General features: G+C 46.9%; 1 protein-coding gene across 4 annotated transcripts in view; it reads right to left on the bottom strand.

Moving 5' to 3' along the window:
• LOC137424174 (DENN domain-containing protein 2C) overlaps nucleotides 1–18,836 on the bottom strand; it is a 207,001-nt gene extending 188,165 nt beyond the window's left edge. For 2 of the 4 annotated variants that reach the window (XM_078774498.1, XM_078774499.1), the window contains exon 1: nucleotides 18,689–18,836. In XM_078774498.1, coding sequence (XP_078630624.1) covers nucleotides 18,689–18,704 — 16 coding nt within the window. In that variant the 5' untranslated portion in view covers nucleotides 18,705–18,836. Of the gene's footprint in view, nucleotides 1–18,641 lie in introns of all 4 variants that reach the window. The other 2 variants (XM_078774500.1, XM_078774501.1) reach the window with 2 other exon arrangements.
• Between the last annotated feature and the right edge of the window lie 698 nt (nucleotides 18,837–19,534).

Raw genomic sequence — 19,534 nt, 5'->3', positions numbered from 1 at the left:
AATTAATGGAAAGGAGTCCTTAACTGACATAGACTAAGAATAACTAGCAAGATGTCCGAAAGTTGTCTACGTGAGATGCGGTGGACCTGGGCACGACATTTAATGGGGGAAAAAGGGGAAGGTCGGCTCTACTGATTGTTGTTTACAGACAATGGGACTAGGGAATGGGGGATTGGGGATAGTTGGGGAGTATTGGGGAAATAGGGGAATATTTACAAGCGGATATGGAGGCCAAATTCCATATTCGCAACATTGCACTCTTCTCTACCCTCGGGGCGTCCCGACCCGATAAATTTTTACCTACTTTAGTGTGGCACGCAATGTAGTTCCCTCTACTATTAACTCTACCCTGAGTGCGACAGTTTTACAGATATTCACAAATGAGTAAATATGTCCCCCTGCGACGTTGCACCCTTCTCCTCACAGAAACACACCCACAGGATAACCGAATCCGGAAAGAATCCTCAAACTAAACATACAGCCGGTAGGGAGCATTATTTACACAAGACTACGCTGATATTTACACTACGATCCAGGACCTGTTTTTGGAGGAACACATGCAGATGTTATGCATAGAGAGAGCACGCATGCTAGCATCGATACACCAACCCACGAGTGCTCTGTGGCCTACGGCCTTTAATAATGTGCAGAGCACCCCTTCCAAGCATCAAGCACCACCCTATCACACAGTGAGCACCATCCGGTGCACCAATAAAGTGTCTATAAATCATTGTGTGGTGTCGCAGCCGGCCGATGTTCTGCCGCTGGTCTTGCCTTCGTGTGGTGCACTTGGCCTTCTTACTTCTTTTAAACAAAATAAAGAAAGGCGCCAACCGCGTCCATTTCTTTATTGTGGCCGTCAGGGGGCCAACTATAAGTGGTTCACCTGTTTGGCATAGGTGCCACGTTGACCCATAGGTCCTTCCACGGGTGGTGCTTGGCCGCAAAAGGGCTGCGGTCCATTGTGGGTGGCCACAAACATTGCGGTCCATATGGTGTATCGATCCAAGCAGCAAGCAGCGAAAGTGCAGGCCCACAACTGCGTAGCCAGCACCTCTCTCTCCTCTCTCTCTACCCCAAAGCCAGATCCTCGGAGGTGGGAGACAAAAGAAGCAGACAAGTGAGTAAGGTGGTAAGGGCGCAAAAGTGCACGCAATATAAGATGATGCACACTGGGGGCACATGGGAACCAGGTGAGACAGGTACGTTCCTACCGTACGCTCCCCCCCCCCCCCCACCAGGTAACCTACATGGCCCCTCCCTTACCCCTTACTGTATCCACAAAACACAACACTACCCATAAACATCTACTTTACAAATCAACAAACATCCCTACTGTCTTCCCCGTTCCTCCCATAAACCAAATTCGTCTTCTCTCCCTCCTAACCAATCAAATTTGCCATTTTCAACTCTCATCAAAATTTGCCATCTCCAACTCAACATCAAAATTTGCCATTACCAATTCATCATCAGTCCCTCCTAGGGAGGGAGAGATGGAATCACCCCAATGTCTCATCCACGTCGTGATGCGTCTCACAAATCCTCACAGCAATTCTCATTTCTGCAACACAAACAAAGAAAACACAGGTGTGGAGGGAGTCATCATCATCACCACAGGTAAGTGGCTGCGTATGGTGCGACAGGTTCATCAATCCTAACTATTTCCTAAATGACTTTAACAACTTTACACTACCCGCGGTCTTTCTCCGGCCAAACCATTGGCCCTCTTACACTATGGGTTCTAAAAACCAATTCCCATTGGCCAAACTGTGGTGCTTTTCAATTTGGGGTCTCACTCCCCCGATTCATCTCCCGGTGCCCTCGCACAATTTCTGGGCCGCGACGTGTACCTCTCCCAGCGGGTCTACCCACCTGCACACCTCCACCACTGCAGTTGCCTCCGAGCTTACCTGCTCCCTGCCCTAACCTAACTACCTGGGGAAGGCCCTCTGGCGCTCTCCCCACTCGGTGCCCTCTCTGGCACTGGGCTGCCCGATCCACACCCGGGATCCTCAGGCACCCACTCACAACTACCGGCTCCCAGAGCCCACCTGCGGCCTCACCTGGCCGACATCCTCACAGTGGTGGAGTGCCCAACCAACTACACACACTAACAGGCTACACGCCCAGCCATTTCCACAACACTAATGCACCCATCCAAATACCATTCTGCAACCGCACCACAAATGCCAATATCCAACCACAATTTACCTATACCCTCTGCCTAACACTTACACTACCCGCCCCGGGTACTCGTGAAAGGGGTCCACTCTTCCCCCATCCACACCTTCGCACCATGCACACCACTCCGTACCACTTACTCCAACTCTCTCCACACACCTGTACTTGCACACCTGTGCTCTCACACCTGGTGCCACCTGCACCCTTCTCTCCCCAAGCGCATTCGCGCTGATCCACAACACTCATTACTCACACACTGCTCCACACACCTGTCCAGTTGCACACCTGTGCTCTCACACCTGGTGCCACCTGCACCCTTCTCTCCCCAAGCGCATTCGCGCTGATCCACAACACTCACTACTCACACACTGTTCCACACACCTGTCCAGTTGCACACCTGTGCAATCACACCTGTTCCATCCTCACACACACACGGCATCATCTCATCTAACTACTCCCCTCTGAAACTTGCGCTTCCCAGTCGTCCCTTTAAACTATTGCGCTCCCACGTCATTATCATCCATACTAATCTACCTGCGTCCCCACTACAGGTATCAGTCACTGACTAAACTTAACGTTACCTAATGTCAATCTCTTCTAGATCCCTACAATATAACCTAACCCACCCGGGCTAGTTTTCACTGCCATACACCCCATAATCTATTGCTCCTTTGCCCCCATGGGAAGGGTGGCAGGGATGCCAGCCTTACCCACCGGGCCCATTGCTCACTACCAATTTTGCACATCAAATTTCAACAAATCAAAAATTTGCCAATCACTGCCCATCATCTGCCAATCACTACTGCCAATCCTTTGCCAATCATCAAATTTTGTTTTTCTCTAATTTTGGGTCCAAAACACTAACCTCATCACCCAGTCTACTCACTACTGCCTCTCGGTGCGCCAATTCACTTCTAAAGCCCGGCTTCGTAAAGCCAAGCCATGAATGCGGGTTGTTCTGTGCCAGCGGCTGGATGCGTCCGGCATTCGGTGCAGGGATGGGGGCTTACCCGGGCCGAGATCCCACGCACCATCTCGGCGTGGAGCCATCCAATGTCCCGATCTCGACCTGCCGGACTGCCTCAACAAAAAGTGGTCGCCATGACGACCCTTTCTATCGGGCTGCCCGCTCCGCCTAGTGGAGCACGGACGCGGCCGTTCAAAGCGAGGCCCGGCACGCACCGAGGGCCCGCTTCGGCTAAAAGTCGACCTAACCTCTAACCTGGTTACCGTCGATGCTTCACCTGGACGCTTACACCCCGCAGCCCGTTCCTTGCTCACACATCCAGCCGTGCCCATGCTCCTCGTACCTTTCCTTACACACCCAGGTACCCTCATTCCACTCACAGCCTTGGTCACACACCTGACCACCGAACACTTTGGCACACATTCGTTGGTAGCACACCTCACCAACACACCTCTTCGCGCCCCCTCCTCTGTCACCTCCTCTGTGACAATCACAGGTGTGCTCTCATTCGCACACCCAACCACGTGCCTCACCACCAACTCCAGCGTGCATTCCCACTCACGCTCTACCATTCCAGGTGTGCATCCTTCCATCCCAGGTGTACATCCTCGCTCACCTGTCACAACCAACTCACTCTCCTTGTCACTCTCACTACTCTCACCTCCATTCTTGACAGCGCACTCACCCTTACTCTTGACAGCGCACTCTTTCCTCATGCACCTGTCCGTTACACACCTTTCTCGCGCACACTCTCCCGTTACACCCTCTGTAACACTTACCACAGGTGGACACTCTTCCTTACTTCTGACAGCGCACTCTTTCCTCATGCACCTGTCCGTCACACACCTTTCTCGCGCACACTCCTGCGCACACTCTCCCGTCACACCCTCTGTAACACTTACCACACCGCGCTTCCATGTGCTCCCTCGCACACGCGCTACGACCGACTCACTCTCGCCAGCACCCTCACTACTCCTTGGCACGCACTTTTTCCTCACACACCCCAGAGTCGGACTTCCTCGCACACCTCCTTTTTCGCACACCAGACCTGTCGCACACTTCACCAGTGGCCTCTCACGAACACCCGGGTCCATCTCGACCCCCAAGCTTCTTAAATCCCCTGGCGCATCATATGCACGACCATATTGGTCACCACTTACACCAGGTCCTCTTCCTCTTCGCTTCTCCTCCATCACCTGCGAATCCCTCATCCGGTTAATGAGCACATCATCACGATCCAAACACAGACTTTGGACCAATTCTTTTACTTCCTCCTTTATCTCCTTCTTATCCCCTCTCCGTCGCTTCTTAATTTCGCTCATCCCTTCTTCCACTTCTTCTAATTTCTGCTTCACCTCTTTTATGTCCCGGTACGTCTCCTCAAGCTCATCCTCTAAGGCTACCTTGACCGTTTCCATGTGCGTCCTCACCTGCCGGTCCTTCGTCTCCATTACCTCTATCACCTCGTCCAGCCTCGTTGTCAGTCCCTCACGTACCATCTGACATTCCCTCTTCGTCGCTACCAAGTCATTTTTTAAGTCATTTTGTGTCGCTTTTAACCCTCCTATTACCGCTGTGTTCTTCTTTACCTGGTCCGTTAGTTCTTTTTGTCCCTCCGTCAGCTGTTCTACTTCCTGCGTCAGGTCCTCTATGCCCCCTTGTAACTTTACAGTCCCCTTTCTCACCTCCTTCTCCATGTGCTCCTTACAGTGCCTCACCTCCTCGCGCACTCCTCCGACCTCCTCACTCACTCCTCTTCTGATCTCCTCTCCCATCACTTGCATCTCCTGCCCAGATGCCACCCTCATCTGCTCCATTTCCTCCCTGTGAGCATCCAGTTTAGTTTCTACCCCCATTCTGACCCCCTCTATCTGCTGCCCCATTTGGTTAACTTCCCTTTTCGCTTGGTCCCTCATGTCCCTCAATTTGCCTTCCATGGTGTTTTCTAACCCCTCTAACCCATTTTTCACTCCCTCTATCTGATTCTCCTGGGCAGCCATTCTATTTTCTACCCCCTCTAACCCCTTTTGCATCCCTTCCATTTGATTCTCTTGAGCGGCCATTCTGTTTTCTACCCCCATTAACCCCTCCTGTATTTCCCCTAATCTATTGTCTAATTTCCCAAATTTCTCGTCTAATCCCTTAAAATTGTTGTCTAATCCCCTAAAATTATTGTCTAATCCCTCACCAGTACCCCTCGCTTCGTCCCTCATTACCCCCATTTGCTCACTCTGAGCCTTCATTTGCTCACTATTCTGGGCCATAAGGGCCTTCATTTGTATTAAAAACAAGTTCAAATCCACCGGTGGCGCTGCCACGGTCGCGGGCGCGGTGACCAGCGAGGCGCCATTTTGTGCGTTTGCTACCCTCGCTGCTTCGCTCTCCTCCTGTCCCTCATGTCCCTCAATTTGGTCCTGGACCGACCCTGCCTCACTCTCCCCTACCGGACCCCAGCTGTCTTGATCCGCCATAGCGCGACTTTCAAAATTCGGGTTTTTATTTTCGTATAACAAAATCAAATTTCGCCGTTATAATTTCGCGCGGGAAACGCGCTCCGAATCGATTCTAATTGTTACAAATTTGGGCCTAATAAATTTAGTCCCGGGTCCGAATCCCACTCCTCGACACCAATTGTTACAGACGCGGCTTAGATGTTATTTACCGAGCGGTTTGGTATGACCACGTCTGCACAAGTTACCCGATTATACCCGAACGTTGACTAATCGCGCTACGCTAGATCAATGAAGGAAAAGACACACGGCTGGGATTAAAATGACTCGACACCAGGGATATGGTTCTCAAGACCTCCGGAGGAGATTATATTCGTTCGGAAGGTTAGATTACAACTACAAGAGGGACAGCAAAGGAAGATAGGCACTTAGACACAATCTTATATTAACCCCAACAGACGACAGATAAACGGGACAAAAGGCTGACTCACACGGGGATTGATGGCTAGGAAAGGCAGGATCGATGGCTCCAGGTGCACCTGGGCTCAGGGACAGAATCGACTCGGTCCGGTCCAGAGATGCGGGAGGTCTCACAGCGCTCGAGGTAGTGACTTGCTCTTCTTCAAGCTGGGGGCGCATCTGACGTCACATCCGGTCAGTCGCTGCGTATATCCGGCGGGGAGTGACACGCCCTCGGCTCGTTAGCTCCGCCCCAGATGGAATCGGCACGTCGCTTCTCATTGGGTGCGTGCGGGGGGGGTTACCGGCTCCGCCCTTGACGAGGGACTGACAAGGAGCCCCTTCGTGGTAACCCCGTGGAGCGCATGGTCCGGAGCGCATTGTCAATGGCGGCTAACCGAGCCGGTGTGATGACGCACACTCCCCCGCGCAGCGTCGTTGTTGTTGTAATTGTTGTTGTAGTTGTTGTTGTTGTTGTTGTTTGGGGAAGAAGATGGAAGGAGGTATGGGAAAGGTCCTAAACTCACTACTGGTGCCATATAATCACATTCTGGTGCAACGAAGAGTCGGAATTAATGGAAAGGAGTCCTTAACTGACATAGACTAAGAATAACTAGCAAGATGTCCGAAAGTTGTCTACGTGAGATGCGGTGGACCTGGGCACGACATTTAATGGGGGAAAAAGGGGAAGGTCGGCTCTACTGATTGTTGTTTACAGACAATGGGACTAGGGAATGGGGGATTGGGGATAGTTGGGGAGTATTGGGGAAATAGGGGAATATTTACAAGCGGATATGGAGGCCAAATTCCATATTCGCAACAATATCAAAGCAAATGTTGCTTGTCCTGACGAGTTAGCAGATGGTTTTCCAGGAACAGGTATCCTAGATAACGATGACTTCAAAGATGATACATTGACAGGGGCCGATACATCTCACCGGACCAATGTTATGTTTGTACAACCTGATGATGTTACATCAATGGACTCAGAGGAGGGTCGTCCTATACTTCAATTGACCAAGTCTGAAGATTTGAAAGATTTAAGTACTTTACAACACAAGATTCATCCTTACAAAACAGTCAAACGTGGCCAGCCAGCAGTTCGTCAGGAAATTGATATCTCACTTCAAACAAGTGATGAGCAAAGAAAGCGAGGTGTTATGCACGTGTTGGCCCGTCTGGATATTGCAGGGAAGAACATACCAGCTGATGAACAGAAAGTTGGAAGTTTCACTGGGTTCCAGGCTAATATCCATGAGTATGTGGTGAAAAGTACAGCATACTATTTCCTGACATTTCCAAAGCCACCTCAGAAGTCAGTGGTTCACGAGGTTATGTGTCGCATGGTCACCGCAGCCGAGTGCAAGTCAATGCCATTTATTCAGCTGGTAGGCGACCAACCAGTCTATGCCCTTATTGTCCAGCTGAAAAATGAGAATCCTGAGAAATTTCAACTTATCCTTCCATTCTTGGGTCCATTCCACGCTCACATTTCCTTCATATCGGCGATAAACAAGCGGTTCCATGGCTCAGGTTTATCTGAAATTCTTGTGGCAGCCGATATAATTCCAGAAGGATCAGTTGACCAAGCACTTCGTGGTAAACACTACAACAGAGGCATAAGGTGCCTTTCACTTATGTATGAGGTGCTCATTCGCAGGATTATTTTTCGCGGGGTCAGCGAGGGACTGAAGCTATCATCGGAGCTCAAATCAAAGTTGGAAGTTCTTAGAAGTCCACCCAATAGCTCAAAAGAACAATTACAGGCCATCGCAGATGATTTCCTGATGGATGCAGAGTTCAAGTCCTTTGTAGAAAGAGCATTTGAGAGTGTTGGGAAATCAGACAGCCCTATGGCAAGGTTCTGGTTGAGCTTTATGGAAATGGTTGAAATACTGATCATGAACATATACGCCCTGAGGACACAGGATTGGGATTCATTCAAAGCATCCCTCCGAATGATGATGCCATGGCTGCGGATATACGACAATGATAAATACAGCAGATGGCTTGTAGAATTCTGGCTTGAGATTAGCAGTCTCCCCGAAGAAAGAGAGGGGTACATGCGAGATGGCCTATTCACGCAATCAATGACCGGGAAACCGTACTCGTGCTTACCCCTGGATCTCTGGATAGAAATGACCATGAATAAAGGGTCGAAGATGAAAGCAGGTTGGAAGCGCATCTTAAAAAATGAAAAGATGTTGTTGACTCACACAAGAACCGTCACCTCTGTGAATAGAGTTAGAAGTTCACTACATGCATTGGCAAACCTCACCAAATCATCTGAAGGTCACAGAGAGAACTCCACAACGAGGTTGTTGCTCGATGAGCGCGGTGTACAAGATCTAGACAATTGCATCACGGAATTTGATTGTGACCCATTCGACCTTACACAGCCTATCTTGAGGTCGCTCCAGTCAGGAATGGTCGCATCAGATGCACTTGTCAAAGACTTTGACTCAGCACATGAGGATGGGGAGACTCTAGTGCAATCATTCTTCAAAGAGCGCAAGTTCTCTGGTGATAAACAGTTTGATGCAACCATACACAGAAACAGCAGACACAGCTTCAGCAAACCACCAGTTATCAAAGACGCATCAAAACAGAAGGTCACAAAAACAGATGCTATGGAAAACAAAGCCATGGCCGAGATCATCACTTTGGCACAAGAGTTAGATGATGGTCTAGTGCTATCTGAAGTCATGGAATACCGCGTGACAGAAGAGTGTCTCCCCATCTTCAATGTAAATGGAACAATGCGCAAAGGGCAAAAATGTAAACTGGCACAAAAGTTCAACTTTATTGAACTGGAGTTCCGGGATAGATACATTGCACTAGTAGATATGGGGTTCATTTGGAGGCTATCAACCCCGTCTGCTGAGGATAGAGAGAAGCAAGACGAAAGTGCTTATACATGGGGCGATTATGCTGCTAAAATGTTTAACCTTGTTGTCCAACGCCATCCTACGGCTTCCCAGATAATATTTGTAAATGACCCATATGATCTACAACACAGCATCAAAGATAGTGAACATGAAAGGCGAACAGGTGAATTGCCTTTTGTTGGTGGGACCAGGAATATTTTCATCAAGAGAAATGATGAACTGCCATCCCCTAGGCACTTCAACAACATGTTCAAGAACCCAGGAAACAAAACTCGTCTGCAGCAATTTCTGAAGACTGAGTTCAAAACCCTGTTACTCCAACATCCAGATACCAGATTTATTTACTCTGTGAGGGAACGCTGTAGTGATTTGTCCACTGATGAGGAGGTAGTTGAGTTGACATGTCAGCATATGGAAGCAGACACCATTCTGTTGTACATATATTCCCAACTAAGAAAGTCGGGAGTAAAAGATGCCGTTGTCATTGATGCAGAAGACACAGATGTGTTGGTTTTAGTATCGTATGTGGCACATCAAATTGAAGGTATGCTAGGACTGAAAAGGAAGAAAAGCATAATTGATTGCGCAACACTCCTTGATAAGGATATTAGTGATATCATTATCCCATTTCACATCCACACTGGTGCAGATGCTATTTCCAGTTTCTATGGCCGTGGAAAACCATCAGTCTTTGACAGCACAATGAAGTCAGAAGAGGCACGAGAGCTACTTAGAGGGCTTGGGAAATGTCTCCCAGTGACATCACAAACTCTTAAACAGCTAGAGCAGTATACCATCAAATACATATACAAGGGTAAATCAAGCAAGACACTCGCAGAAGCTCGGGCCAAAAAGTGGGAGGGGATGAAGAGGAAATCGACTCTCAGGATTCCTCCTGATACAGATTCACATAATTTGAAGGTAACACGGGCCAACTATCAGGCATTCATCATGTTAAACTTTATGAATCCAGATGCTCCATCATCTCCCCTTCAGCATGGTTGGAGCTTGAGAGAGGGCAAATGTTTGCCAATACGGTATTCACAGCCGGCACTACCTCAACGTCTACGTGATGCCAGAACAAACCGCACTGTAGACTCTGACACAGATTCAGATACTAGTGATTGTAACAGTGATTCTGACTGATTCTGATGGATATGACACTGAGTAGGATGATGAACTGGGCAATAAAGCAAGATAAGCATCATTGGACAATGTGTTTAGAAATAACTGTGTTATTGTTGGCCAAGGATCCTGATTCAAGTCTTTCAGTAGCCCTTTTGCCAGCCATTTTGAAATTTCAAGGTTATGGCAACCACCTTTACTTTTAAAAGTTGCTTATTTGAATTTGCCATGTCAGAAAACATATTATTAGACACTAAAATCATTAGAATCGGCCAATGTTAACTGTGTTGGTGAATTTGACCGCCAGTTAAAAGTGCGTTGACCTTTCGACGTTTTTGACCATAGCGCCCTCATTTAAGGTCGGAGGTATAACAAACTATACATTTTTGGAATCCTCATGACTAGACGAGTAATTCGATATGCATATCGACACGATTGGAATATATTTGAATTTTGACCCCTGTTTGGCCTTTGTTGACCCTTCCCGGAAATGCCTGACAATGCCTGACAAGGGGGCAGCCCAAGTCAAAATTGTTCGGTATTCATCAGGGAACACAAAAACACTTTCAAACCTTTGTTCCCAGAATTTGGTCACGGGACCTACAGGCCTACAGGTCCTACAGGACCTACAGGTCTCCTACTATCTGATGCTACAACTGGACGAGACAGCATCAGCTCACATGTCCTAAAAACCTGCTGTGCTGCTCTTAGACATCCTCTCTCTGCTCTTTTCACCCTGTCATTTGCCCTAGTAGGGCAAATAGGGCAGTAGGGTAGGGCAAAGTAGGGCAAAAAAACCTATAGGTCGTCTTCCATCTGCTAGGAAATCAGCCCACATCACAGCATTACATTAAAAGGTGAAAAAACTGATCTAGCTAACTACAGACCTATCAGCTTACTTCCACTCATCAGCAAGGTCATGGAATCTATCAGCACAGTTGAAATGAAAATCCTTCCTTTTTTCCCCAACACGAGAGTTTATAGAATACATTACACCATGCTGTCTTGAGAAACAAGGATATGGCTGGTGTCTATAAGCAGAAAATTTGAAAGTTCATGGTGAAGTAAAATGCGGTAATATTTTGTCCAGGTACTGCTAAATGGAATGGTGTTGAAAGTGTCAAGAAGGCAATTTGTGTTCTACAGTGTTCAGGTATATGAAGCCTGGTGTTGGCTCAGCGGTTAGGGTGCCGGCTTGGGATCCTAGGATCATGGGTTTGAATCCCGGTTGATCATTGAGTTAACGCCAGGAGGGTTGACTCAGCCTGTCATCCTTCCTGAGGTCGGCAAATTGAGTACCAGTTCACTGGTAATTCCCTGTGTGTCGCAAGAGGTGACTAACAGGCTTGGCAGCAGGAAGGGCATCCGGCCATAAAACATTGCTTTAAAAAGGGGACCACGGTGCCTGAAAAAAGGCCAACCCCTGCTGTGTGGGGGAAAATGGCCTCTGAAGGTGTGTTAGTGTACAAGTATATAATTCAATTGAAATAAAAAAAGATTTCAATGGTCGTAGAAAAAAAAATTGGGAACTTTGCCGCCGTTGATGCAGCGTCTTTTACACTACCTTATTTAACACGTTGCATTAGTTATCCGTGCCTGTTGTTTGTGTCTTTTATAACATCCTTAAAAACAGGAAGTTGCTTGTTTGTTATTATTTTCAATTTTGTTTGACTGCCAGACAGACAGACTGAATAAATTATCTAACTCCTCTCTGCACATGCGTAATCGCGACAAATTTGGAGCCAAGGTAGTGCTAAATTCCAGGTTCGTTTTCGATTCTGTTCCGATTTGTGTTCAAAATCTAACATTGAATATAAATTACGTTTTCCTCGATCATAAAATGACATTTTAGACAGAAGGACAGACAGAAGTGAACCAATTGCTTAACCGTGCTTTTTGCTTCACGTGCGTGGGGTAATGACCTCGTCCCCGATCACATCAATTCAGATTCAGACCAGGCCACTCTACCGTGATAAGCCTGGTGTTGAATTAATGGGTAAGGTGGTGTCTTGAGTTTGAGCCCCTGTCGTGCCGTTGAAATAATAAAGGTGGTTTGACTCAGCCTGTCATGCTTCCAAGTTCAGCAAAATGAGTAACAGCTTACTGGTATCAGGAGCACTGCATCTGCAGCGCAGCTGTGCTTCCAGAAAATGATGCAACCAGCAGCAACAGGCTGCATACGAAACAACAATAACTCTACCTTGTACATGCTGTTTATACTCTCCCAACAATGGCTGTAGGCCCTCAATGTCAGACATGAGATCATGGGCGTCTCTCTCGACATATCTCGAGATTTTGATCCTGCTTTGTCTGGCATCCTGCCTTGCTCTCCAAACTCTCTGCCTATGGAATCTAAGGCCAACTCCACACATGGCTCACTGAATTAATCTATTCTCGTAGCCAACGCGTGGCTCTCAACGGAATATTTTCATCTCCTCTCCCTGTCAAGGCTGAAATTCCCCAGAGCAGTCTTCTCGGCCCCATCCTATTTCTAATCTTCATCAACAATCTCTCTGACACTCTGGAAAATCCTCTATCTCTTTGCTGATGACTTCACTCTGCCATGACGTCCCTCATCCTTCATATAGACAAGCAGCAGCCTCTTCCCTCTCTTCAGACCTTGACAAAATCACTAACTAGTCAAACAATTGGAATATGGTGTGTAATCCTGAGAAATCCTACACAGTCACACTCTCTCTCAAGAAAGGGCTGCACCGTAAAACCTCCCATCTACTTTCTCAACAACCCTCTCAAAAAGCCTGGTGTTGGATTAACGGTTAAGGTGGCTGGCTTAAGATCCTAGGGTCTTTAATTCAAGCCCCTGCCATGCCGTTGAATTAACACCAGGTTGGTCAACTCAGCCTGTCATCATTCCGAGGTCGGCAAAATGAGTACCAGCTAGCTGGGAAAGGGGCATTCCATCAGCAGCACAGCCATGCCCCCAGAAAATGATGCAACCAGCAGCCATAGGCTGCATATTAATAAATAATTAAACCCTCTCGAACAAGTTCAGTCACTCAAACTCATGGGTCTACTCTCAGCCCTGATCTCTGTTGAAGAAACCACATTTAAAAGTTTGCCTCCAAAGCCAGTCGCCGAATAGGCATCCTCCATCGTGCAAAGTCCTTTCTTCGTACACCTGAGATCCTATCCACCTACAAGGCTTTCACCCACAGTTTAATGGAGTACTGCTCCCCCATCTGGGCTGGCTTCCCTGCCTCACATCTTGTGCAGCTTGATGTCATGGAAACCAAGACCATCAAGATCATTGGAACCTCCCGTTATAAAACTGAGTCTATGGGTCTATCGCTTCGCCATTGCCGACAGGTCGGTGGTCTCTCTATCTTCCAACACCTCCTTTCTAGTTTTGCACCCTCTGCTCTTTCTATGCTTTGCCCATCCCCCCCCCCCCCCCCCCAGGTTTCTACAGGACATACATCAACCCTGGCAATAATCAACCCCATCCTGGTGAAACTGCCAAAATCAAGACTCACTGCTCACATTTTACTCTTTCGCTCCTCTTTTTTCCCTCCTCTGGAACCAACTTCCACGTCCTCTTCAATCCCATTCTTCCCACCAGATCTTCAAGACAGCAGTTCACCGCCATCTCAGATCGTCCCCAACCCAAAACCATGAAATTTTCGACCTTCATTAAACCACCCACCCCCAAAAGTTGGCTTCAGTATCCCTCTTGTCCACCCCATACATTTTGCCCTACCCCTTTTCCCTCCCCACCTCCCTTATTTGTCCAAATCTCCCTCAATTTTGTCCTTCAACCCCACTGATGATGTTTCCCCCTCTCTGTACCGTTTTGTTATGTTGCATCCTGATCTGTTCTGCGTTCTAGCTCTACCATGAGCGTTGATTCTGTTCACAAAAAAAAAACCCTTTCCTTTCATCTCTTGTCCATGTCTCACCAAAATTATATCTGTACACACATATGTAGACAAAATAAATCACTACATCTCAATTCACTTATTTGATAACAATATTGTTTCACATATGTATTCACGTTAGTTGAAGTTGGTAAAGGATCCAATAGTTGCTTCGGCTGGACGAGTCTCGATATCTATGCCGATCTGCATACAGTCATGGCCAAAAATATTGGCACCCTTGCACTTTTTTTCAAATAACTCACAATTTTCTCTAAAAATAAGTTGAAATTTACAAAAGTATTTGGTCTCCACAATTCTTTATTTCACTGTTAATATTAAAGAAGCTTTCTTTTTAATTCAGAACTTAATATATCCTTTTAAATCAGAAAATAAAAACAAATGGCATTGACAAAATTATTGACACCCTAGGCTTAATATTTGGCAGCACAAATAACTGCAGTCTGCAATAGTAACTGCAATAATAACAAATAACTGCAGTCAGTCAGCCTATGGACAAAATAACTGCAGTCAAGCACTTTCTATAGCCATGAATGAGCTTCCTACACCTCGGTACTGGCAGTTTGTCCTACTTTTCTTGTGCAAACTGCTCCAATTCTCCCACATTTGAAGGCGGCCTTCTCCCAACTGCTGTTTTCAGATCTCCCCACAGGTGTTCAATGGGATTTAGATCTGGACTCATTGCTGGCTACTTCAGAACATTCCAGCGTTTTGTCTTGAACCATTCCTGGGTGCTTTTTGTAGTGCGGTTGGGGTCATTGTCCTGCTGCAAGACCTATCGTGACCTTCGACGGAGACCCAGCTTTCTGACACTGGGTTGAACACTGCGCTCCAAAATGCCTTGGTAATCTCCCGATTTCATGATGCCATGCACACTTTCAAGGCAGCCAGTGCCAGAGGCAGCACAGCAACCCCAAAACATCACTGAACCTCCTCCATGTTTGACTGTAGGGAAGGTGTTCATTTCTTTGAAGGCGTCATTTTGTTTTATGTAAACATAGAGATGACGTGCTTTACAAAAAAGCTCTAATTTGGTCTCATCTGTCCACAGGACATACTCCCAGAAGGGTTTTGGCTTGTTCAGGTGCGTTTTGACAAACTCCAGTCATGCTCTCTCACCAGTGGCGTCATCCTGGGTCTCCTACCATAAAACTCCCTTTCAGAGTTGGCTACGGATGGTGCGAGTTGAAACTGTCGTACCTTGTGTCTGAAGGTCAGCTGGAATCTGTTTGGCAGTTGATCGAGGTGCTTTCTCCACCATTCGAACAATCCTTCGCTGCAATCTTCGATCAGATTTTCTCTTGCGGCCACGTCCAGGTATGTTGGCTACAGTGCCATGGGCCTTAAACATTGCGTACGGTGGACACAGGAACATCAAGATCTCTGGAAATGGACTTGTAGCCTTGAGATTGTCCATGCTTGGCTACAATATTGTATCTGACCTCCTCAGTCAATTCTGTGGTTTTCTTTTCTCCATGCTCATTGTGGTACACACATTGACACAAAACAGCAAATGGCTCCTTTTCTCTATTCAAACTCGTTGAATGAGTGATTTTTATATTGCAGGCACCTGCAACTCACCGCAGGTGAGTTCAATTCCAAAGTAAAGGTGAATCACCTCCTTGAAATCTAATTATTTCTAACAACTTCTAAAAGGTTGCCAATAATATTGTCTGGGCCATTTTAGGCTTTCTGTGTGGAATAAGGTAAGATTCAGTAATTTTTTCCACTTTTTTTGTTTTGTTCCACTGCAAACCAAAGAAATACATTTGTGGATACCAAAATATTTTTAAATTTCAACAATTTTCTGGAGAAATGGTGCATTATTTGAAAAAAGTGCAAGGGTGCCAATATTTTTGGCCATGACTGTATTTATGCACGTTTTGAACAATTGCTGTTTCAGAGTACAGTGAAGACTGAAACAATCCTCCAGATCTTCACCTCTTGAGCTGGGTTTTTAATGTGGTCTCCTCTGAAACTTATGAACCAAACCAATCAGAAACCTCTCATTTTTTGTGAAAAAAAGTCTGCATTTCGCCAAGTAGCGCCAGATGACGTTTAGTGCTGAAAGACGAGGTGCTGAGGTATGGTGGTGGTCTAGTCATGAGGATAATGTCTAAGCATCCTCTAGATTGTGGGTAGCAGTATTAACGATTTTGATCCAATGTTTCTAGAAACTAAGCGTCTCAAAAGAGTTATTGTCAATAGCAGATCGTCTGTTAATGACCTTCAGGAAGGAGATAATTGGTCTTCCCCACCTGGTCTGGTCATGTGACACCAGTCCCCACAATGTGGTTGACTCTTGATATTGCCATGGCAACATGCAATGGCCACCAAAACATGGCTTATGAAAGGGAAATGCCACCTGAAATCTCCCTCATATGAAATAAATAAATAAATAATTTATTATATAAATAATTAAATATATAATTTTGCGTGTATAATTATATAAATTAAATATATAATTATATAAATAATATTAAATATATAAATAAATAATTAAATAATATATATATAATTTAAGAATTAGATGGACTGCGTCCCTGCATTTACCAATGTGCACGATTATTGACACCAGGATTGATTGGTAATTCTGTGGCCTCGTATAATAATGGTGATAGTTCGGTTCTAAAAATAAAATAGATTTTAATGCCAGGCCACAAATCTGCCAATGAAATATTACACCTTTCGACAGTGGTGTTGTGAATGTCAGTGGTGTCAGTGTTGTGAATCGAATACCGGTACTGACCTTTTCGTACTATCGATCTTCCTTCTGTAACTTATCCGTCTGACAAGTTCTGTGAACCACTTCAATGGGAATAAAATCATTTTTATCACCATTCAATTGCAACTCTGTCCCTAAATCCTAACCACTGATGATACTACGTAACATTAACCCTATTACAAATCTTACATCCATGGACATCACCTTTCTCCCATTCAAGCATGGTATTTAATGAGAACGAGTGGCAACCTTAGCAGGACGACTTGACAGGTCAAGATGCTGACAGGAACCGATTGAGCGCAGTCAAATTTGAGATTAGACGTCAGAAACCTCAAATTCCAAACACAACCACCACCTGACACGAAATGCAACAAACATTACTTTTTGGGCAATTGTGATAAGAGAAGAAGTCTCGTTTCACCCACGATTACTGACAAATCTTTGTGGCAATCACTTGCTCATCATCACAAAAAAACATCCTCAAGGAAGACATTTTGCATCGGCTCTTGATTCGACTCCAGTTGTGTAACTGCATTGGGATTTAAAGTACCTTGGTTGAAGAACACACATCATCGAGATAAACACAAAACAAACTCAGGTACATTTGAAATGATTGTCTTAAACTTACGAAAATGTTCCGTCTGTTTGTAGATGGCTTAAGGGTTAGAGGCATCCGCTTTGAGTCTGGAAGGTCAGCGGTTCGAATCCCAGCCGAGTCATACCAAAGTCATTTTACAAATGGTACATGGCTAGGCCTTGCTTGATGCTCAAAATTTTTTTTAAAGGACAGAGGATATCCACCATAGGTTGGTGACCATTGCACAGGCTCAATGGACATAGTCGCCTTGTTGTCCATGGGAACTCTGTAATATATGTATCATGTAATATTTGTAAATTCCTGCCCAAATAATTTTCAGTCAAACGACAGACATCGCCAGTCAGTTCGTGAAAGACTTTGGTGGCCAAAGAACGTTGCCTGGTGGAGCCCAGGTGCAACAACCTCTGTTTAACCTGAATGTCCTGTTACCTGCGCTGACGTCACAAGCCAAATACAGCTGTTTCGGCGCTTTGTTAGGGTTTCATAAGGTTACAACATCGTGAGAGAAAGAAGAAGGAATGTTAAAAAGAAAAAAAAACAGAAAAGAGGAAAAGGAGGTGGGAGAGGGATTGGAGACCATCCCAGCAAATCCACATCAATACAGATACTGTTTAACTTGGTTTGGAGCAAACAACTGGGAAACCTGAAATGAAAGATAGAGATCGGAAGATGAGATGAGAAAAGAAGGAATTGTGCAGCACACAGGTGAATGACATCATGGAGCGATCTTGGCAGGATTGTTTAAGGGCTGCAGGTCTACAATGAGAGGAACGATAGACGGATCAAGTAGAGTTAGCTCACCCTCTGTGGGTAGCGCATGAGAAAAGATACATCACTCCCACTCACTCACTCACTCACTCGAGGATTGTACGGAATGAAAGCTGGCATTGGAGAATCAGTCTGTAATGTCACGCAAAACAAAAGCTGGAAGTTTATGTGTAACACATGCGTGCACACACACGCACACACACACACACACACACACACACACACCCGCACGCACACACCCGCACGCACACATGCACACACCCGCACGCACACATGCACACACCCGCACGCACACATGCGCACACCCGCACACACACACCCGCACGCACACACACCCGCACGCACACATGCACACACTCCCGCACGCACACATGCACACACAGTCACACACCCCCGCACGCACACATGCACATACCAGATCAAAGCGAGAGATTGTCCAAGTTACATGCCCAATAATAAAAATGCACAAAGACCCCGTTAAAGGCCTAAAAAAGAGCACGACTGACGGACCGAGGCACAGCGTGATGTCACGATGAAAAAATGCCGGCTCTCAACTCCCCCATTCGCTCTCCTCCACTCTCCCTTACCACGCGAGTTTGGGATCCGGCAAAACGGGTTCGCTCATGTGTCCGACCTGGGACGTCGCGCATGTCCCGGGACCACCCGAGTCCGCCGGTCCCGGGGACACGGAGGATTCCGGTTCTGTGACTCCTGCGGCGTTCCCTCTCTGTGTGTCTCTATCTCGCTGTCCGGGCCCAGCGAGGGAAACTCTCTGTACGGTGTCCAAGGGGAGGGCCCAAAACCTTGGCAGGGCCGGCTCGGGGATCGCACGGCTAATGGGAAACCCGCCCTCTGCCGTCCAATCAAGATGCTCATGGACGGGGTTTGTACACGTGAGCTTGATGGGACATAGACAGAGCCATTGTGGTACAGGTGGATACCGATCTAGGTTGGAAGTCCAGGAGTGAATACAGTATGGCCGAGCATTATTTAATGGTGCCCTATTTGGGAGACTTCCACATACACCGCAGGGTATGAGGGTGTTGTAGGATTCGTTTGGGCTGGCTCGGTACTCACTCTTCCTTGGGATTGCTGGGTACTCCCTCTACCTTCCCTTGGGATGCCTGGGTACTCACCCTCTTCCTTGGGATGGCCGGGTACACGCCCTCTTACTTGGGATGGCCGGGTACTCGCCCTCTTACTTGGGATGGCCGGGTACTCGCCCTCTTACTTGGGATGGCCGGGTACTCGCCCTCTTACTTGGGATGGCCGGGTACTCGCCCTCTTACTTGGGATGGCCGGGTACTCGCCCTCTTACTTGGGATGGCCGGATACTCGCCCTCTTACTTGGGATGGCCGGGTACTCGCCCTCTTACTTGGGATGGCCGGGTACTCGCCCTCTTACTTGGGATGGCCGGGTACTCGCCCTCTTACTTGGGATGGCCTGGTACTCGCCCTCTTACTTGGGATGGCCGGGTAC

This window comes from Myxine glutinosa, chromosome 3 (genome assembly GCF_964187855.1).
Source record: "Myxine glutinosa chromosome 3, kmMyxGlut1.1, whole genome shotgun sequence".
Classification (NCBI taxonomy): domain Eukaryota; kingdom Metazoa; phylum Chordata; class Myxini; order Myxiniformes; family Myxinidae; genus Myxine; species Myxine glutinosa.
Note: the sequence above shows the minus strand (reverse complement) of the source record. Positions and strands in the feature narration are given on the sequence as shown.